A 23,896-nucleotide genomic window follows, 5' to 3' on the forward strand; every position below is an offset into this window, starting at 1 on the left:
CCCATCACGAAGAAACCCTGGTGCCCATAACTGGGCACAGTAGTCCAGATGGGGTCTTATCAAGGCTCAATACAGAGGAACAACAACTTGTTTGTCTCTGCATGTTAAAGTATTTTTCAGAAGCCAAGTGATTTGATGAGCTGATTTAGTCACTTTTGCAATGTGCCCCCTAAACTTCAATTCCCTATCCACCAACACTCCCAAATCCCTGGCCTCATCAATCTCCAGGAGTACGGTTCCACCAATGCGATATACTGCTGCTATTCTTTTCACCCCAAAGTGCATAACCTTACACTTTGCCACATTAAATTGACATCCATTTTTCCTAGCCCAGTCCTCCAAACTATCCAAATCATCCTGTAAAATTTTGACATCCTGTGTACTCAGAATTGCTCTACCCAACTTTGCATCATCAGCAAACAAGTGAACACTTCCTCTCAAATCCTTTCCTATATCATTGATGAACAAATTGAAAAGCAGTGGTCCAAGAACAGAGCCTTGCGGCACACCACTAGTCACAAGCCGTCTTTTAGACTCCACTCCTGAATAAACCACTCTCTGGTATCTCTCCTTCAACCACCCTCCTATCCATCTCACCAACCCTATATCTATCCCCATCTGCTCCAGTTTACTGATTAGGGTTCCATGTGGTATCCTGTCAAAGGCCTTGGCAAGGTCTAGTAGTATCACTGTAAACCCATTACCCCTATCGAGTTCAGCCATCACTGTGTTATAAAACGTGAGCAAGTTACTGAGGCATGATCTACCCTTCACAAAACCATGTTCTCCCCCATACAATATCCCATTTTCATCTATCCAATCCTGTATTCTTTTCTTGACTAATTTCTCTAAGACCTTGACAATGACTCCTGATATGCTAATCGGTCGGTAATTTACAACAGCAGTCTTGGAACCTCCTTTATGCAGTGAAACTGTTTTCCCCCCTCTTTCCACCCCCTCAGGACTAACCCAGACCCGAGACTCAAATTAAACAAAATGGTCAAGCATACTGACAATTATTTAGCTGCTTCTCGTACGACATGAGCTGGTATACCATCCAATCCCACGGATGTATTGACATTGAGGTTATGCAATAGACTACTCACCTCCACTTCATTAACCACAATTCCCGTATAATCTACTGGTTTATTCGTTTCTGCAATGTCACCACCTGGTTCATATATACTTGCAAAGTGCTCACTCAGTAACTCAACTATATCAACTGATTCAGTTACCTCCCTACCATCGGCATTCTTTAAAATCATTCTGCCATGTACATTTTTCCTTTTACTTGCTACATATCTAAAAAACTGTTTAGGATTCTCTTTAGCTTGCATGGCCAATGTTCTTTCATAATCCTTTTTTGCTTTTCTTACCACACTCGTTACCCTTCTGGCCTGCGCTTCATACCATTCATGTGCCTGCCGGTCACCTTTCTCCTTAAATTCCCTCCATAGTTGTTTCTTTTTTTGCAGCTCAATCTTAATGGTGTTATTCATCCATTTAACCCCTACTTGATTTATTATTCGGACTCTAGGTATACAGTCAGCCATTGCTTCATGCAAACACTTCGTAACTGCCTCCCATGCACTATCAACTTCTAGTCCTTGCAGTTGTACATGCCATGGCACTGAACCAATCAAACTCCTAAGCTCGTCATACTTTCCAGCCCGATAATTCCACATGTACCCTGTCTTAATTGAAAATTCCACACCTTTAGCCACCTCCCAAGTCAAGACCCTATGATCACTCTCACCAATTGGTGGCAATGTGGTCATATTTGTTACAGCCAAATCCTCAGATGTAATTACTAGGTCAAGCACTCTCTGACCCCTAGTATTTTCCATTATATGCTGTCGCAGATAGTTATCCCTTAATAACCGCATAAAATCCAATTCCTTCCTCCCGTATGTCCTCTCCTCACTCCAATCAATGCGACCATAGTTGAAATCTCCCATAATAATTACCCTCCTTCCACTCATTTCTTCTATTTGCTTGTGCATACTGTCACCACCATCTTTTCCATCACCTGGTCTATAGCAGCACCCAATTGTATATTTAGTTCTGCTAGCCACAATCTCATACCAAATGGCCTCAAATGTGCTCTTTTCTCTATCCTGCAATTCAACTTCTATTCTCCTTGGCTGTAGCTCATCAGCTATCATCAACAATACTCCTCCCCCCATTTTATTCTCCCTGTCATTCCTGAACACACTATACCCATCACATTCAATCCCACTAGCTATATCATCTACAGTTAGCCATGATTCACTAATACCAATAACCTGTGGTCTGGAAGTGCCAACCATGGCCAAAAATTCTTCCTTCTTGTTCCTAATACTCCTAGCATTAGTGTACATGAATTTAAGACCCTCATTAGCCCCAACTCTACCGTGATGCCTTATATTAACTATCCCACTCTGATTTGTTGTCCTTATTCGCTCGGGCATATTATATTCGTTCATACATTCAACTGCCTCCCTAAGGACTGTATAATATATTAGATTTCACAAAGGCTTTTGATAGATTACTGCATGATAAGTTGATAGTCAAACAAGAGCAGATGGGATTGGATATTAGTTTAGTGCATTGGATTGGAGACTGGTTATCTGATAGATATGAAGAAGTTGTCTATGGGGGAGCAATATCCCAGGGGCTTGTTTTTGGGCCATTGCTGTTTAACTTGTATATTAATGATATTGGTGAAGATTTGGATGGAGATATTCAGTTGTTTGCAGATGATGCAAAGCCGGCACAAACCATGAAGAGTAGAGAAGATGCTGTGGCCAAAATGAGGACGTGAGTTCAATGTTGCAAAATGTAAGGTTAAAATTTGGGAAACAAAAATGGGATGCAGAATTTATGCTTGGTGGGGATATATTGTTGGAGGTAGAAGAAATAAGAGATCTTGGGTTGATAGTGGATAAGGATCTGAAATTTAGGTGACACATTGCCAAAATTGTGAAGACAACACAAAGACCTCTGGGAATGATGCAGAGGAAAGGAAGATTCTTGTTCCATTGTATAAGGCTTTGATTAGGCCACACATGGACTACTGTGACCAGATTTGGTCACCTGGTTTTCAAAAGGACGAAGAGATGTTGGAAAGGGTCCAGAGGCGACTGATTAAGGTAATTTCTGACCTCTGGAATGTTGAATATGAGGAAAGATTGAGAAGGTGCAATTTACAGAGTCTAGTGGATAGGAGGAAGAGGGGAGATATGATAGAGACCTACAAGTTAATAAGGGGGTTGTTATAGGATCAATGCGGGAGAGATCCTACAGAAAATAGTATGGAATCAGGGGAGAACCAGAGCTCATCCCTGGGAACTGTATAAAGAGAGTGTGAGTAGGGTTTTTTGAATGTAGAAGGTTTTTTGCATGTAGATTGTGAATGATTGGAATGCCTTGCCTGAAAATATGGTATCTACAGAGAATTTGAGTGTGTTTAAGGTGCGGTATGATAAAATGTGTATGATAAAATGACCTCCTAGAAGAATCTTTGACTCCATGGGGTCTCGGGGTAATAATAATAATAATAATAATAATTAGTTAATATGCATATCTGACAAGGCAGATGAATATTCAAGTACTTGCTGGCTAGTAGGACAAGTGGTTAGAATGGATGTTTATGATTAAATTCAGACGGGAGATGAATTTCTTTGCATGTTGTGAGATCACCATCCCACTTACTGGAGGTGGCTTAAAAGGTCCACATCTTGCAAATTTTTCATGCTGCTGAATGATAAACTGTTTCCTCCGATGACATAACCATGAATCACAATTACCTACACAACAATCATATTTTCTGTAAACAAAATCATGTTAAGATATTTAAATATCTTAACAACATCCTGACGGGAATAGAGATGGAAGGATACGATATTTTTTATTAAGACAGAAAGGATAAAATGAGAGGTGGAGTGCTACTGATGATAGAAAATGAGTTATGTCCATAAGGTAGAGATGCAAGGGGATAATAATGGCAGTAGTAGTGAGGTAGCATGGCATGATATATAGGTGAACAGAATGAAATACTTAGATTTTGCAATAGATCTGGTAATGTGGAGGGTAGGTATTGACCATGAAAGGTATAAGAAAATTAGCCAAGCAAATAGGAAATGGTGATTTTAATTATGGCAATATAGATTGGAATGACAAGATAGCAACTGGAAGTAAAGAAAATTAATTTCCCAAGTTTTTGAGGGATAACAACCTCAGACAGTATGTAACAGAGAGCACGTGAGAACTGAGGATCTTGGATTTGATCAACTCATCAGAAGATGTCATTATAAACAAGGTGCCAAATCTCCCTTCAGTTGGTCAGAGTGACCATGAAGTGATTACCTGAGCAGTTGCCAGCCATGTGACAACTTCAGTGAAAAAAAAAAAAAAAAAGAAAGAGTATATGTGGAATTACAAGGCTAGTGATTATGAGAAGCTCAGGAGACAGCTTGCAGCTGTAGCATGAAATGATGAGTTGGGGGGAATGGAAAGGAGATCAGTGCTTCTTGGTTACTATTTAAAAACTATCTAGTAGAAGCTATTCTAAATGTATTCCCAGAATCAGAAGGTTAAATAAAGTAGGTGTGAAATGGATGAAAGAAGATATTAAAGCATGCAACACATTACCACTTATCTTATGGAGGCAACATAAGATAAGTGGTAATAATCAATTTCATGTACAAAGAACAGAAGGGGAGGGTGACTTGATTCATAAGAGGCAAAAGTGCAGTATGAATAGCAGTTAGGTAATGAAGCTTAAAAAAACTACAGAGTTCTTTCAATATATAGCTAGCATAAAAAATAAAAAAAAAACAGCATCTGACCCACAGATTTGGCCTATGATTTGATGCTTAACTGGAACATTTCAACTCGCCATTCCTTCAAAATGTGTGGTGATATACAGTATCATCAAGTCCCACAGCCTTATTAACATCAAGTTTGTTCAATTCCCCATATACCTCTTGCTCATTCACAGTCATCTTTCTTCCTCATCATCCACTGTTCTCAAACCCTCCATGATGTTACATTCACAAGGATAAAAAAACCTATATGAACTGCTCATTAAATATCTCAACTATATACTTTGCAGCAGTTGTCCTTATACCATTTTCTCTAATGTCATATTATAATCTGTTAATAATATGATGACATATTATAAACATTTTGAAGGAATGTGCCAGTTAAGCATCAAATCATAAACCAAATCTGTGTATCAGATGCTGTCGTTTGGTTGAAGTGTTGGAGAGGCTAATGAGAACCAAGTTCCAGAATTGGGTTGATAACAGTGGTATTATCTTTGATGAACAGCATGAATTTGCTAAAGGGAAGTCACATTTTACAATGTGGTGATGGCTGCATCGTAAGAGTGAGATGAATACATAGTGGTATACTTAACATTAAGCTGTCTCATAGATATCAGCAAGTTGTGCATGGAGGAGCAATATACCAGAAGAAGAAGAAAGCCACTATTGCCATGCTTAAGGGTCTGTTTTAGTGCCATTGCCATTTAACCTGTATGTTAATGATATTGCGGAGGATTTGAATGTGGATATTCAGTTGTTTTCAGACAATGCAAAGTTGGGAAGCAGATGAATGACTGGAAAGTGGGGATTCCAGTTTGATGTTGCAAAATATAACGCTTTAAAATTTCAAAAACAAGAGGATGTAGAAACAAAAAAAGAGGATGTAGAATTACTCTTGTGGAGATAACTTGTTGGAGGTGGAGGACATCAGATCTTCACTTGATGGTGGGTAAGGATCTAAAATTTCAAGAAAATGTTGCCAAAATTGTAAGGAGAACACAACGAATTCTGATAATTATGCAGAAGACACTGACTTGTGGAAGTAAAGAGATTCTGGTTCCATTGTTTTGTACGGTATCTCCATGGAGTCTGGAAACTCGTCTTGTGAGACCCAAACTAACTATTATACATACAAAACTTATCACATCTCTCCTTAAACTCATTCACTATCAGGGAACTCACAACTAATTCTGGTAATTCATTCCACTCATTTAATCTGGTCTACACACTCCCTACTAACTACAATCTTGCATATCTTCCACATGTGATCCCTAGTTCTCTGACTATTTGTCATATATTGAAAAATCCTCTTTAATATCTTAAAAGTTTCTACCATTTCCCCCTCTTTTCTGCTATCAGACTTTACTAAACTTTATAACTTATATAGGAACATTTATAAATTAAACTTTATAACTTACATATGGTTCACAGATTTGGTCACTGGTTTTCAAAAGGATGAAGAAATACTGGAAAGGGTCTAGAGGCAAATGAGTATGAAAAGGTTGAGAAGATGCAAACTTCAGAGTCTAATGGATAGGAGGAAGAAGATAATATTGATAGAGATGTACGTTGGTAAGGGGTTGCTATAGGATTGATGTGGTAGAGGTGTTTCATAAAATGGTGGGAGATGGAGAGAGAATAAGAGGTCATCCCTGGAAACTGTATAGGGAGGATTTGAACAGGGGAATGACAAGCAGGTTTTTTTGCATGGAGAGATATGAATGATTGGAATGTAGTGTCTGTAGAGAATGCTAATATATTTAAGGTACTTGAGCTTTGCATATGACAGTGGACCTCCCATGATGAGTCTTTGACTCCATGAGGATCTTGGGATAATAATAGTAATGTTTGATCTCTAGAACAGAGTTTCTAGACCAGATAAAAATAAATAAAAAATACAAAAAATTACAAAAATTAATAAACAATAGAAAAAAAATCCACAGTTCACCCATGGTACTAATGTACGGTTTATAACCTTTTGTGGGTGGGGGAGTTACATAAAAAAAATTAAACTGGCTTCCTTTCCAACTGCACTGAGCAATTGGATACTGAAGTATTGTTGTAACAATTATCTAATGTATAACATCCATTCAGTCACTGGAATACCAGATAATTCTCAATTTTGCCAACATTTGATCTTTTATTAACTAGTTCTCATTTTAATTATATTATGATGTCACTTTTCCTTGAGCTCAGTAACTCAGACAACAACTTTGTACAACTTTCTTCTTCTATAAAAATGCCCTTGCACTACTTTCAGCAGGACATCCTCTAAGACCCCTAACTCTTCTTTCCATGGTCACTGTTTCGATCAGATGAGTGGAAACACTAATTTCCACCATCTTGATTTCCTGATGAGCCATCGGGTGTTCCTACTCTCAGCTAAGTAAAAATAAAATAAAATAAAGAAACACATGCATCGGACTTACCGCTTCTTTTTTTTTTTATTATTGGTGGAAATAACTCTGAATTCCATTTAGGATGCACAGTACTTTTATGAAGGTGACAAGATTCTCCTTCTGGAAACCGGTTTTTCAGATTTTATTGCTAAATTGGTAACAGAACAAGATGGTAGACATACTGACATAATATAATGTTAGGGATAGTATTATTATTATCTTCATCATCCTCCTAGATGAGTCTTTGACTCCAATGGGGTCTTGGGTAATAATAATAATAATCAGCCCCCTGGAGTCGAGCAGCTTCTAAAAAAAAAGGTTCCAATGTCTTACACACATGGCTCATCAAACTGTGTGCCTTAAATTCATTCAGTATTCCTATTTACTTACCACACTCTCAGGCAATGTACCAACCCTTCTCCTCCTATATATATCAATGACCTTCAGTTGACCTCCAACCCAGTACACAGTTTTGCAGATGACAGCACATTGCACTCCTCCCTTTCATTTGTGATAAACCTTACTCTGCAAAACTCACCTCAACCTAACATCAACCACCATTGCCCTCAATTTTGATCTCCAAGCCATCCTCCAATGGGTTTCGGATAACCTTGTCAATTTCAATGCTAACAAAACACAGTTCTGTCTTATTTCTCACAAAAACCATTTTCTCCCAGTATCATGCTTGACAACACCCAAATTTCCAGAAAAGATGAGATTTCTCTTCTTGGAATTACCCTGACATCAAGTATCTCCTGGCATTAACACATCAAAACCACTGCATCCTCAACTTTAAAAAAACTAGAATTTCTCCTTCACTCAAGATGTTACTTTACCTCTGAATAGCTGCTAACTTTATGCAAATCACAAATTCTCCCTGCTATTGAATATTGCTCACACATTTGGAGTGGGGCCCCCTAAAAGCTCCCTTAAAATGCCTGACTCAATACAGAAGAGAGCAATTAGACTTATTAATGACCCATCTCCAACCCAACTCACTCCTCCTACTTTTGCACAGACGTTTTCTCTAATTGTGTATTCTATAAATATTTCCATGGAAAATGTTCATCTGAAATAGCATTAATAATTTTCCTACTTAGTACCAAGCTCATTGGAACATGTGCAGCTGCTGCTCAATATCCCTTCACAGTGCACCTTGAAACCCACAGAATAAGTTTCTTTTCCTCCTCCTTCCTCCCTGCTACTACCTGTATTGTGGAACAGTCTTCCCTCTGATGTGTTTCCCAAGAAATACAATATATACAGTCTTTTAAATCAAATGTAAACAAGTTCCTCCTTTCCCAACCCACTATCCCCCATATACGGTATAATGTACTATAGGTTGATCAAGCAACCTCTCGTGTCTGGGCTCGACATAAAAATTCACTTACCAAACAGTCTCCAGGCAAAAACCATTTCCTCGCTCAGCTGTTCACTCTTTCCTAATGCAGCTTCCAGAGGATGACCATTTATTCCACTTCCATTCTCTCAAAAATCTCTTCCATTAACTAGTAACAGTCCCCTATCAACTTATGTGTTTCAATTATATTCTTTCTTCCTTCTCCTATCCACAAGGATTTGCACTTCCTCAATCTTTCTTCATATTTAACATTCCTAATCAATTATCTTTAACCTTTCCAGTATATCCTCATCTTCTTTAAACCCAGGAGAACAAATCTGTGCTTTAGTAACCTATATCAGTTATCACTGCATTATCCTATAATATTGTACTGACCTCAAAATTTTAGCAAAATGTCCTTTAAATTTTAGGTCATTGTCCACAACCATTCTCCTATATCCCTTATCTCCACTAATGGAGATATTCCCATTATATGTATTTTCCAAATTTTAAAACCTTAGGCTTTGCAACACTGAACTAGTAATTCCACTCGCACATCCACAATTCCAATCTACCTGTAAAGCCACAAACTATTCTAGTCTTCACAGTTCTCCCCAACTTTGAATCATCTGCAAACAGCATATGCCAATTTAGACCTTGAGCAATATCAATAAAATGAAAACAGCAATGGCCTTAAATCAGACTTCCCTAGGGTAGAACACTAGCATCTTTCCTCCTCTTTTTTCTTTATTTTTTTATTTTATTATACCACACATGAAAGGTCGCAAGACCAATTGCCATGTGCATGCAAGAGGATAAGAAGAAAGGAAGAATCTGTTCATATTTTGTTTAAACAGCTAACGATTGTATTCTCTGGGAGAGGCAGAGTGGGTGAGGCTGTTCCAAAGAACAGAAATAGATGGAATGAAAGAAGAAGCCCTGTGTGGGGGACACCTGTAACCCCCTATCAAGCATGTCCCCCCAGGTGATGGGATTGGGGAATGCTCATTATAGTTTACTATGAAGGGTGGAAGGGAAATAAAATACCTTCCACAGACCAACAGGATAGTACTGTTTCTCATAGGCCAGTCTGGGAGCCTCGAAGGTGGCAGCCCTGCCACCAGACTCGGGTGCTGAAGGATAATCCCTACACACCTTAAAATTACAAAGAGATAGCTGAACTGGTTAAATGATTAACGACAAAGCAAGAAAAAAAGTACATGGATATGGAACATGGAATGTTAAAAGTTTACATGGTAAACAAAATGAATTAATAGAGGAATTTAAAAAATTGAGATTGGATATCCTAGCAGTCACAGAAACAAAAAAGAAAGGCCAAGGTTTCCAGAAATTGGAAGGTGGATATATCCTTTTCTATTCAGGGGTAAACCCAAGAGAATGGGGAAAACAAGGGGTAGAATGTATAATTAAACCAGATCTTGAAGAATATATTACTAAATGACAACTAATAAATGAAAGGTTGTTGACAATCACTATAGATTTTAAATCAGCTAACCAAGTATTCACTATAATTGTTGCATATGGCCTAAATGCTAATAAAGAAATTACAGATAAATTTTCAAACCCTTAAAAAAAAACAATTCAAGAAGTTCAAGGGCATATTATACTACTAAGAGACCTTAACGGCCAGGTAGGGAATCAAGTAGATGAAGAAACAAAATAAGTGTTGGGATAATAAGGATAAATAACTCAGAATAATAATAATAAAAGAATAATTAATATTTGCCTTATAAATAATTTAGTAATAGCAAATACTATGTTCAAGCATAAAGAAAGCCATAAGTTTACCAGAGAAGAGTCCAGCAGAAAAATGAAAAATCTATAATTGACTACACCATCATAAGCATATCCTACTAGAAGTATACAAAAAATGCAAGTCTATAGAGGTCCTGAAATAGGCAGTGACTTCTACCTATTAGTATTGGAAACGATCCATAAAATAAAAATTGAAAAATATAGAAAAAGTAGCAAGGGAATAAATGTTAAGATAAAGAACTACAACTTAAAGAAAGAAGAAACAGCCATTGAGTATAAAAGTAAAATAAAAGAGAAGATGAAAGAAGTAGAAAAAGAGATTTACAAAAGATCAAGATGCAGAAAGCCTAAGGCACAGGTTCAAAACACTTCTAAAAACAAGTAAAGAAATTTGTGGTGTATCAATAAATAATAAGCAGAAGAAACATAAAACACCCTGGTGGACTGAAGAACTAAAAGAAGAAATTAAAAAGAAAAAGCAATTGTGGAAGAGATATATAGCATCGAAGTTTAAGGTCAGCAGAAAGCTATACGACAATCAAAGCCTTAGTGAAAGAAAAGAAAAGAAAATGCTGGGAAGATTTTGGACATACTTTAGAACAAAATTTTAAAAGAAACCAAAAACACTTCTATAATGTTTTAAGAAGAATGCCCCATAAAGTTTATTAAAAATAAGGATGGAAAGTTATTCACAAATCCCAAAGACATCATGGAAAGGTGGAAATAGTACTATCAGAAATTATTGGAAGATGCAGGACATGGAAAAAATAGAACCCTAAGAGCAAGACATGCAAGCAAAACAGAAGATCAAGGTGAGAAAATTCGGGAAAATGAACTGCTAGTAGCAATAAGTAAAACGAAACTGGGCAAATCAGCAGGCCATAACCAAATAACACCAGAAATGGTAAAGAATTTAGGAAAGAAAGCCATAAAATTTCTATTACATCTACTCAATGTTGTGAGAAAAAAAAAAAAATCCCAAAGACTGGGAAGTAGCAATAATAATCCCTATATTTAAGAAAGAGGATAACTGTAAATGTGAAAACCATAGAGGGATTTCGCTTTTAAGCATTCTAGGAAATTTTTATGCCAGTATTTTAGAACAGAAATTTAGGAACCAAATAGAGGATATGCTGGCTGAAATGCAATATGGCTTTTGAGAAAATAGAAGTACACAGGATCTTATCTTCAGTTTTAGACAAATATCAAAGAAAACATTGGAATATGGAAAAGCTACGTGCATGTTTTATAGATTTCGAAAAGGCCTTTGATCGAGTTCCCAGACATTTAATATGACAAGCATTAAAGAAAAACAAGTTACAAGATAACTTAATAGTGACCATACAAAGCCTCTATAAAACTAATAAAAAGTATGTGAGAACCTGTAATAATAGATCAAAGGAATTTGAAACAAATATAGGAGTGAGGCAAGGCTGTATCCTCAGCCCCCTTCTTTTCATTATGCTAATGGATGAAATTTTAAAGGCATGCCAAACAAAAACAAAAAGTTCCATCTAGGATATAGGAGACCAAAAGAAAAAACCAGGACATCACAGATGGCTTTTTCAGATAATGTAGTGATTCTAGCTAATACAGCTGAATTTGCAGTATAACGTTAACATTTGGTATGAAGAAACAAAGAAAAGAATATTACAATAAATATAAATAAAAAACTAAAACAAGGATTATATCAAGAAACCAATCACAACACATAATAAAAATCGAGAATCATGAACTGGAACAAGTTCATTCCTTTAAATACCTGGGATCATATGTACAAGAAGATGGTAGATTAGACACAGAAATTAATTACAGGATAATTGTGGGAACAAAGCTATTGAAAGTTTAGTTTTCACTTGGTTAGACTATAATAAATTTAGTTTAATCCTTTATCCAAGTGTGAGCAAACAAAGTTTGTGCCTGAAAATATCTTCAGGACTGAGGAAAGGTAGTGCAACACCAGGCAAATGGGAGCAAAGGTGAACCAAGCTATCATCACTCCTATCTCAGTATCTCCCATAATGCAAAACCCATCTCCTTGCAGATATGTATAATGTTATGCATTAAGGGAAGCCACTATCCAGACTGGTTTCGACATTTATTGAGGTCTCATCAGTGAGAGCCAGGCCCAGAGGTGGAGATACCAAGGCAGAAGCAATGGAGAGGTCATCTTTACCTACAGGAGTTGCCAAAAGGCGTGCCACCTTATTATTAAATTACTCTGGATTTAGAGAAAGATGTTGAAAGTTTATTTTTCACTTGGTTAGACTATAATAAATTTAGTTTAATCCTTTATCCATGTGTGAACAAAGAAAGTTTGTGCCTGAAAATATCTTCAGGACTGAGGAAAGGTAGTGCAACACCAGGCAACTCGGAGCAAAGGTGGAATGGGCCTGGCTCCCACTGACAAGACCTAAATAAAGGTCAAAACCGGTCTGAGTAGTGGACCTTCCCTTAATGCATAACATTATACATATCCGCAAGGAGATGTGTTTTGCATTATGGGAGATACTGAGATAGGAGTGATGATAGCTTGGTCCACCTTTGCTCCAAATTGCCTGGTGTTGCACTACCTTTCCTCAGTCCTGAAGATATTTTCAGGCGCAAACTTTGTTTGCTCACACTTGGATAAAGGATTAAACTAAATTTATTAGGAACAAAGCTATTCTATGTAATGAAAGGCACTTTCCACGATAAGAAGTTACCCAGAATACCAAAATGGCAGTGTACCGTTCAGTGTTTGTACCAACATTAACATACAGATGCTAGTCTTGTGTTTAATAACAGAAAACGCACATAAACTACAAACAATCAAAATGAAATATCTTAGGAAAGTGTTGCAAAAAAACAAGATTAGATCAGATAAGAAATCAAATTATCAGAGACATTCTTCAAGTTGCACCTCTGGACCAATTTATAACACTAGCCCAAATGAGGTGGTTTTGGACATCTTACTTCTATGGAAGAATAGCAAAAACTATATATGAAAGCCAGAAAATAGGAAAAAGAAACATAGGCAGGCCCAGGAAAGGTTGGCAAAAGGAAATTAAAGAAAAATTAGAAAAGAAAAGAATTAACTGGAAAGAAACAAAAGAGCAAGCCTTGGACAGAACATGGAAATCTCTTTGGCAAAATCTCAATGCCTAAAAGCATAAGAAATCACAGACAAAGAAGGAGAAAAAAGAGGAGGCAGGGAAGTTCAGTGAGTTTCCAGATATGCCGTAAAAAGGTGTTGGTTAGCAGTGGCTCTTGTTCTAATGATTTTGGAGGAGAGTGGAGGAATAATAGCAGCCAATTCAGCAGTACACTGTCTATGAAAGTATCTGAAGAAGAGGCACAAGGCAGAAACTGAACATCTGAGAAGGGATTGAGGTGGGTATGACAGAATCTTTTCTGGATAGAATCAAGTAATCTTAGAGAGTATTTTGGTGCACTAACCCAAACAGGGGAGCAATATTCCATAGTTTGGTAGATTTGGGATTTGTATAGGGTTAGCAGCTATGAAGTAGTGTCTTGTGAGAAAATGTACACCAAGGTTTTATGGGCTGCAGAAGCTATAGTTGAAATGTATTTGTGCCAGGAAAGATCACAGGTGTAAGTCAGTCCAAGAAGGAACTCAGATCATGTTTGGATATCTAGGTATTGTTGATGGTAAGGGGAAGGGATGTGAGCTTTTTCTTTCAAGAGATCTGACAGGAGCGAGTTTTGGTGGCATTGAATTCTAAGGTTGTCCCTATTCCATTGGGATATAGCTAGGAGTTCAGGACATTGGTCACGGTGGATCTTGACAATTCTAATACATGAGCACTACAAGTACAATATATGGTACACTGCTCCCCATACACAGTTTGCTGATACCTATGAGACAGTCAATCTCCTATCTGTTGCAGTAATCTGTTATCAAACCCGTATGTTTCAATTTAATTACAGGCTTGTTATGTGATAATTTATCAAAGTCCTTTACAAAATCTAAATGTGGCATTGTATATGCATCTCCCTTGTCCAATGCATTTATCACCTTAATATACTGTATACTAAGGCACAATCTTTCTTTAATAATACACCCATGCTATCCATCATAGAGACAGATATCATCCTGATACTTAATTCTTGCTCTCACTAACCACTCCAGTACCTTAACCATAACACCATACACACACTAGCCTATAATTTGAAGCGTCAGACTTATCAACTCCTTTATAAAGTGAAACAATGGTGCCTGCCTTTCTTTCACTCCTTCAGGAGCCCCACATTACAAGACTGTTGTTAACTCTCTGGAACATTCTCTTAAAGTATATGGTGATATGTCATGAAGTCCTATAAACTTCAAGTTTACTTAATTTCTTATATACCTCCTGCTTGCTCACCATCAGCTCCTTTTCTTCCATTCCTGATGTACTCAAGCTTTGAATGATGCCATAATAATGAGGATGAAGTACTTTACAGAATAATTATTTAAATATAAACTGAAAATAATATAGTACATTTTTATATACGAGTCAATCAATTCATATCTCAAATGTAAATTTTATTACTGAAGCAAGGAACTTACGCAAAAACTACTAAAGGATACATTATGACATCACGATCATCTAATCCTGGGGGCAAGAAGAGACGGACAGGTGCTACTGAAATATTAATAAAATATTATATAACTTTAATATCCAGCACTTGACAGTATCAATAAGCAATTATTAATAACTTTTGAAACATACACTCCCTGGATAATAAATCATTGCATCAGAGCTTAAAAGAATATTATGTAAATTTAAATGGCTACCTGGGATATTCAGATGTTACCTGGAAGAGTTTTAAACATATCCTACATAAACTTATATTCTGAGAAAGACAAAGCTTGTGAATTATGAGATTTTTATAATGATGTGAAATGTTGTTGCCTGAAAAAGGTTAAGGAAAATGGGAAAAGTCAGAGTTACAGTGAGTAATACAGAAATCCTGTGCTACTAAAGGTTATCATCACAATGAGTAAAAGACAGGCATCCATAAGTAGAAATAACTATGACAGGCTAGATAAATAATGTGTTTGTGTGTGTGTGTGTGTGGGGGGGTAATTAAAGTTATTTAAAAGGACTTTGGGATAAGTATCCCATTCAGCTGAATATGAATAGCAACTGAATGATACCTTCAACTTAACCCATGATCAACTATTCTTGACTCAAACTGAGTAATGGGGAAAAATCCTCCATGGAGTCAAGAGATTCATTGCAGAAAGTCCCACTCTGAAAAGCACCGTCCATCATATCTTAAGTGCATTCACTGTTTCTGCACTCACCACACTTTCAGGCAATGCATTCCAATCACCTGCCACTCTTTATGCAAAAAAGTCTACTCCTAATAACCTCGTTCATGCTTTCCTTATACAGCTTCCTGGGATGGTCTCTTGTTCTTCCTCTGCCCTCTCCAGCCATCTTATGAAAAATCTGATCCACATTAATATAATAATTATTATTATTACTACCAAGACCCCATGGAGTCAAAGACTCATATAGGAGGTCCTTTTATCATACACACAGCTCATCATACCGTGCTTTAAATACACTCAAATTCCCTGCAGACACCACACACTCAGGCAAGGCATTCCAATCGTTTCTGCATGAAAAAATCTGCTTCTCGCTCCCCTACTCACACCCTCTTTATACAGTTTCCAGAGATGACCTCTGGTTCTCCCCTGATCTCCCACTATTCTATGTAGAACTTCTCCACCATTGATCCTATAACAACCCCTCACCAACTTGTAGGTCTCTATCATATCTCCCCTCTTCCTTCTCTCCACTAGACTCTGCAAATTACATCTTTTCAATCTTTCCTCATACTCAGCATTCCAGAGGTCAGAAACTACCTTAGTCAGTCGCCTTTGGACCCCTTTTCACCATCTCTTCATCCTTCTGAAAACCCGGTGACCAAATCTGGGCACAGTAGTCCATGTGTGGCCTAATCAAAGCCTTATACAATGGAACAAGAATCTCCCTACTTCTACACGTCAATGTCCTCTACATCATTCCCAGAAGCCTTTGTGTTGTCTTCACAATTTTGGCAATGTGTCCCCTAAATTTCAGATCCTTATCCGCTATCACCCCCAGATCTCTTATTTCCTCCACCTCTGACAATATATCCTCACCAAACATAAATTCTGCATCCCATTTTTTTTCCAAATTTTAAAACCTTACATTTTGCAACATTGAACTCACACCAACATTCCCATGCCCAATCACTCAATTTATTCAAATCTTCTTGTAAGGCCACAACATCTTCTCTACTCTTCATGGTTCATCCCAACTTTGCATCATCTGCAAACAAATGAATATCTCCATCCAAATCTTCACCAATATCATTAATATACAAGTTAAACAGCAATGGCTCTAAAACAGACCCCTGAGGCACACCACTAGTAACTTTCCTTTTCCTGGATATCGCTCCCCCATACACAACTTGTTGATACCTATCAGATAGCCAGTCTCCAATCCAATGCACCAATCTAATATCCAGCCCCATTCACTCCAGTTTGACTATCAACTTATCATGCGGTAATCTATCAAAAGCCTTTGCAAAATCTAAGTATATTACTCTGTATCCTTCTCCTCTGTCCATGGAAACAGTCACCTTATTGTAATAAGTAGATTACTAAAACATGACCTCCCTTTAGCAAATCCATGCTGTCCATCAAGATAATACCATTGTTGTCAACCAAAAAATATGTCAAGGCTGGCATCAACTCCCTGGCATGTGCCTTCAGAATATGTGGTCATATATTATCAAGTCTCACAGCCTTATTTACATCTAGTCTGCTCAACTCCCCCACACATCTCTTGCTCACTTACAGTCAGTCTCTCTTCCCCATCATCAACTGCTCTCAATCTATCCATGAAGTCGCATTCACAAGATTGAACAACCTTTACGAACTTCTCATTAAGTATCTCCACCACACTTTCTGTAACAGCTGTCTTAATATCATTTTCTCCAATCAACGTCATCCTGCCATAATCATTCTTTCTTTCCTTTGCCGGCTACATATCGAAAGAACTCCTTAGGATTCTTTTTGGCTTCATTAGCTAACTGCTGTTCATACCTCTCTTTAGCTACCCTCACCAACCAAGCCTGCCTTGCCTGGTCTTTGTAATCCTCATGGAATTGGTTATTTACACTTCTCTTATGCTGCCTCCATAATGCCATTTTTCTCTGTAACGTATGCTTAATCTCTTTATTCATCCATTTCACACTTACCTTATTTAACCTTATTACCTTTGGAATACATTTAGACATTACATCTACTAGATAGTTTTTGAAAATCCCCCAAGTTGCATTGATCTCTTTTCCAGCTAACTCCTCATTCTATGCTACACCTGCAAGCTGTCTCCTGAGCTCTTCATAATCACCCCTCCCTAATAGTTCCACATATATAATTTTCTCACACTGCTGGCAACCAACCACCCAGGTAATCACCTAATGGTCACTCTCACACCAATTGTGAGTGATTTGACACTTCATTTATAATTACATCCTCTGATGAGATGACGAAATCCAAGACCCTCAATCCTCGTGTCCCTCTGTTACATACTGTCTGAGGTAGTTATCCCTCAAAAACTCGTTTTCTTTACTTCCAGTTGCTATCTCATTATTCCAGTCTATATTGCCATAATTAAAATTGCTCATAATGATCACTCGTATCTTATTTGCTTGTCTAATTTGATTATATATTTCATAGTCACTACCATCCACATTACCTGGTCTATAACAACATCCAGCCAACTATTTCATTCCATTCACCTCTATTTCACACCATACTGCCTCAAAACCAGTGGCACTATTTCCCTCTTGCATCTCTACTTTGTATGGACATAACTCTTTCTCTAGCATCAATAACACTTCCTCTCCCTTTTTACCCCTTCTATTCTCACGAAACACATCATACACTTCCATCTCTATTCCTGTCAGGATGTCGTCCTCATCTAACCATGTCCCACTTATTCCAACAGTTTTGGGTGAACAGATTCAATTAGTGCAACCATTTCATCTGCCTTGTTTCTTACACTGCTAACATTTGTATACAAACACAACAGCTCATTCCAGGATCTACAGATAGTTCAACTGATACCACTCATTTGATGTGATCTCTCCATGCTTGACTGGAGCCATTTCCCTTTCTGCCTTATTCATTTTAGAACCCTTTCAAATTCCAACTGTTTCCTCTTGATCCCAGGTCATCCCATTCCTTTCCTGTCTTCACATGCTCTCACATCCTCTTGGAGAATCCACCTTTCTCTTGCTATGTACACCTGCCCACCCTGAGCCTCCTCGTTTCCCCTGTTCATCTTGCCCACCCATTCTCTCGTTTTTCCATACTCATGCCACTCACTTTCTCATTCATAACCACCTCTTCAATCTCTCCTGTCAAGCTCTCCTGCTCTTCCACATCACTTCCCACTTGATCTGATTCATTCTCGTACTCACTTCTCTACCTTCCATCAGTAGTCTCTCCAAGCGACTTACACCATAACCACTCAAATGCAGTCCATTGCTTCCATACAGGTCACTTCAGTCTTCAAACTCATTCCACACATTAACAAATTGTACTCCCCTCTCCTCACATAACATAACATTCATAATCCTTGCTCTCTGCCTCATCTCACCACAGTCATACCCAGGCAACAAGCTTAATACCCTTCCTGTCACACTATTCTCTTTTATCCATCTAAGCAGCCTCCTGATATCCCTTCTGACATGCTCTTTGTCCTCTGTCAAGTCATTCCTACCTATTAAAAACATCAATCATTGCTCGCTCCCTCCTCATATCCAATGCCTCAATCACTCTACTCATTTTACCACCTGAAAAACATACCTTGTGCATCCTCTCATCCAGCAAACCTTTAATAATCGAGTCGCCATACAATGCCATTCTCTCATCTTTTGTTAACTCTTTCGTACCTGCTAGATTTGTTTTAATCGTTTTCACCCAAATTTTCTTAATTTCGCTCTAGGTTAATTATCCCTTACCAATTTATATGTTTCAATTATATCCATCCCACTTCCTTTTATCCACTAGGTTCTGCAATTTGCATTCCAGACATCCAAAACAATATACAACAATATCCCCAGAACAGACACTGGGACACATCACTAGTGACTTTTCCTCATTAGGGATATTGCTCTACAATACACAACTTGCCTGATACCAATCAGACAGTCAATCTCCAATCCAACACACTAATCTACCACCCAAGTCCATCTGTTCAAATTTAATTACCAACTTGTCATGTGGCAATCTATTGAAGGTCTTTACAAAATCTAAATATACTACTGTGTATGCATTATCCTTGATCAATGCATTTTTCACCTTGTTATAATAAGTAAGCAGACTACTAAAATAAAATCATCCCATGGCAAACCAATGCTGTCCATCAAAGAGAATTCTGCTCCTGTCACCCCACTTATGCATTGTGGTCTTCACTAGCCTCTCTACTACCCTGACCACAACTCCACAGAAGCAGATTGGCTTTAATTCAAAACCTTAGTCTTATCATTCCCTTAATGAAGCAGAACAGTTTTGCCATCTTTCCACTCCTTTGTAACTTGGGCCAATCTAGACTCATGTTAAAAAATTTAAGTTAAATATGAAATGTGACATTTGGTCATTACCTATCTATAAACTGCAAGTTCAAATAGAAATCAATAATTTACTTACTACTGGCTCTGAAAGCAGCAAACCTATAACATATTACCGAATCTCATTAAATCACACGCCATGTCATGCCATGGAAGACCATACCAGACCAGAAATCACATACCACTTCTGGCTTATTAAATGGTTCTGTGATCAGATGAAATTAGATCCAGATTTTACACTCTGCAGTGTAAAATCTGAATAGTCAGATGTTACTATAGGCCAGGGAATAGAGAAGATAGTTGACTAGTAGAGACAAAAGAATTTTGATTCTTTAAAAGTCCTAATCAGCCCACACTTGAATTAACGTGCTCAAATCTGATCACCAGGATTTGAAGAGAATGAAGTAACCTTATACTGTAAAGTGTACAGAGGCATATAACAAAAATGGTGAAGGTGCAGACAGTGAAGAGAAATGAATGAAATGATAAACTTTATGTTCTCTAAGATGGACCTTTCATGATGAGTCTTGTGATACCACTGAAGCCCTGAATAATGATAATAATAAAAACAATAAACAAATCATTCATCAACGATATTTCCAAGGACTGATCAAGGTTCCATACAGTTCCACTGTATGGAACCTTGATCAGAACAGACCATATATCACATACCACATCTGACCAATTCAATGGTTCTGTGATCAGATGAAATTAGATCCAGATTTTACACTCTTTGCAGTGCTGGCATCTGAATAGTGAGATGATCCTTCTCATCATCTCTTCTTCCTTGCTAGGCACTTACTAAATAAGCATATAAAGCCTACTATTAACTTTCTGGAATATTCCCTTAAAATTTGCTGTCCTGGTTGGCCAAGTGCCCACTGCCCACCACCACTAGTATTTTCAAACATGGATGTTTGAAAATACTAGTGGTGGTGGGCAGTAAATGCCATTGATGTAGATGAGGATGGTAGTTGTGGTTCGTTGTAGTTGGTGGACTGAGTGGAGGAGATGGAGAGTTGTAGAGTAGGTGCCATCCCTCAATGAGTCTTTAGACTCCTTGGAGATGTCACATAATAATAATAATATCACAAACATGTCAAGTCCTAGATGGATGTCAAGAAAGAAAGGATGAAAAGATGGAAAGGGTGAATGAAAAGAATGAAAAGGATGAAAGAAAGGATGTCAAGTCCTACTGCCTTAATGACATCAAGTTTATTAATTTCTCATATTTAATAAATATAGCTATTTCCTCTATAGTGAATAGCTCTGTCAGTGGTTACCAGTCTGCTATTTCCATCATTAGACTTATTATCAATTCTTCTACTGGTTACATCAGTAAAAGGATTAATGTCCAACTACACCACCTTTCTAGTTGGCTCATTACACTCCTAATCTAACTTACTACTAATGCTACATCATACTGCATCGATAATATCTTATTCATCTCACCATTCATCCGTTTTACATTTATTCTGTTTCAGTTCTTTATCTTCAGAATATATTCAAACATTGCTACTGTTAAATACTTCCTTGCTAGTGTCCAAGTAACACTGATCTTTTTTCTACCTAAATCATTTTTCCATGTTATTGCTTCAATGTATTCTAAGCCATCTGTAATCACTGGTCTTCTTCTCTCTCACACATGCAAGTGTATGTTTTCCCTAACTGCTTACCATGCAGGCCATTTTACAACTTGAGGTAGATTCAATATCATATCCTCAATATGTCCTCTGATACAATGGAAATCCAACACTCAGTCCTTATGTTCCCTCTACAGGAACCTAAAGGAACCTCTACTGCAGCCTAAAGGTAGTTGCACTTCTGAAACGTGTTTACTTTGCTTTTAGATGCTGCCTCTTCATTGCAGTCACCATTATTATTATTATTATTATTATGTGACACCTCCAGGGAGTCCAAAGACTCATCAAGGGAGAGTGTGCCAACAGCATCGAATGACATGATCCCTTCCAACTACTAACCACGCTCAAACTTGCTTAACTTTTTGCTTGGGCCATTAGCAGAGTTCTACCAATCGACCAACCTTTAACAGTTACTCTTTCCTTGTTTTGCTAAACCAGTTTGCCTATAAATTTCCGTGTGATTATTTTGCGCATCGTTATGCCTACAGCAACCCCTACTAAATATTTCATGCTATTTTCTTCCACCTCACCCCATACTGTCTCAAAACCAGTGCCACTATTTTTGCCTTGCATTTCCACCTTGATAAGACACAACTTCTCTGTTATCACAGAGTGCATTCACTCTCTTGCCCTTTCTACTTATTTCCATCAGTAGATCATAAAATGCGCTTGACTTATGACAACAACAACCGCAGGAAAATCAACTTGCAAAAATCACACTCCTTATTTTTATACTCCTTTATTTATTCATATGTGGTTCCACCCCCCCTCCCTTTGGAGGGGACGAGTTGAGCCCACCTAATGTAAGATTAGGTATATATATCTTATGACTGTAAATCTATGTGTGTTCATGGGACTGGTTTGCCTGTTCTGAGGGACAAAAAAAAACAACAAAAAAAACATGATGTTTCCAGGTGAAAAAACTCTGTACCTCCATATAAGACTGGCTAACTTACCTTTAGTCAAAAGAGACCAGATAGACTCTCAGGTAATGCATTACAATTACCCACTACTCAAGAGGTTCCCAAACTTTCTTGGTTCATGGTGCCCTTGTATTTTTACCTTGATAAGACACAACTCTTCTGTTATCACAAAGTGTATTCACTACTCCTGACACTCATAAACAACTGAGTGAACAGCAAAGCTACACATGCATGAATATTCATGTAACATAAATCAAGCTCAATGATAAACTCATAAAAAAATGTTAACATTATGAAACACATTTCTTTGATTCATTAAAAGCATAATGACAGAAAAACACAAGTAGAGAAATTATATCTCTTTGTAAATGGAGAGGAAGAAAACCTCCATGGAGCCAAAAGGTTTATCATGGAACGCCCCACTATCTCACTCACACACACACACATAGATCAACAAAGTGCATTAAAAGCATTCATTGTCTCTGCACTCAGGACACTCTCAGGTAATGCATTACAATTACCCACTACTCCAGAGGTTCCCAAACTTTCTTGGTTCATGGTGACCTTATTGTCTCAGTAACTTTTTTCACAACACCCTTTGGCTTTTTATACTTCATGACTATATGCCACAATGTAGGATGCTAACAAAGCATTGCAAGGTATTGATACTTGTTTACAAATGAAAAACTTTCAGCAGACATAATACACACTGTGGATACTCTTCATAACTGACATCTACCAAAGTAAAACCAAAATCTAGATAAGTATTGTTATATTTCTGATATTTCCACTTCTCCATAACTTCGCCTCTGGTCTGTGGTTCATCTTTTTTTTCGCTTCCACACCTTTTATTAATGTTCAAAAATCTTTGCATTTTTGTGCACATGAACTAAAAATCAACAAAATAATTCAATGAACTTCACTAGACCTCACAGACACTTGATAAAAACACCCTTCAGTTATTTCGGTATTTCAGTTACTGACAGACCCAGAGAGTAGACAGGTATTTAGATACAAAATCTCAGAAATGAGAAAGTTTGAGAAGTTATTAGCATAGTCGAAAGTATTAGTAAACAAAACCATGTCTCAAACATTTGAGAACATCATTGAAAAGAATGTAGCATGTGATCTAGTGTTGAAATAATGAACTACTTCTGAGCTAGTGGTTCATGCAATGTCTGACAGATGTTGATATCTTTCGAGTATTGCTGTGTTTCCCTTGAAAGTTTAAAATCTCTCATGGTGCCCCTCTGAGTTCACTGCAGTGCCTACACACACAGTTTGGGGACTACTGCACTATGCAAAAAATATACACCTCCCTTGTTCATATCCTCTTTATACAGTTTCTAGAGATGGCCTTTTTTTCTTCACTGTCTCTTTCCAATCT

The 23,896-nt window shown here is 37.5% G+C and overlaps 1 protein-coding gene across 3 annotated transcripts in view; it reads right to left on the reverse strand.

Annotated features, from left to right (window-relative positions):
* LOC150109008 (inactive dipeptidyl peptidase 10-like) overlaps positions 1–23,896 on the reverse strand; it is a 958,620-nt gene that overhangs the window by 61,277 nt on the left and 873,447 nt on the right. For all 3 annotated transcript variants that reach the window (XM_090405008.1, XM_090405015.1, XM_090404998.1), the window contains exon 16: positions 14,875–14,950. In XM_090405008.1, coding sequence (XP_090261134.1) covers positions 14,875–14,950 — 76 coding nt within the window. The remainder of the gene's footprint in view (positions 1–14,874; positions 14,951–23,896) is intronic.

The sequence above is a fragment of the Typopeltis vanoorti genome, chromosome 2, assembly GCF_054136105.1.
Source record: "Typopeltis vanoorti isolate ZY-2024b chromosome 2, IOZ_Tvanoo_1.0, whole genome shotgun sequence".
NCBI lineage: Eukaryota > Metazoa > Arthropoda > Arachnida > Uropygi > Thelyphonidae > Typopeltis > Typopeltis vanoorti.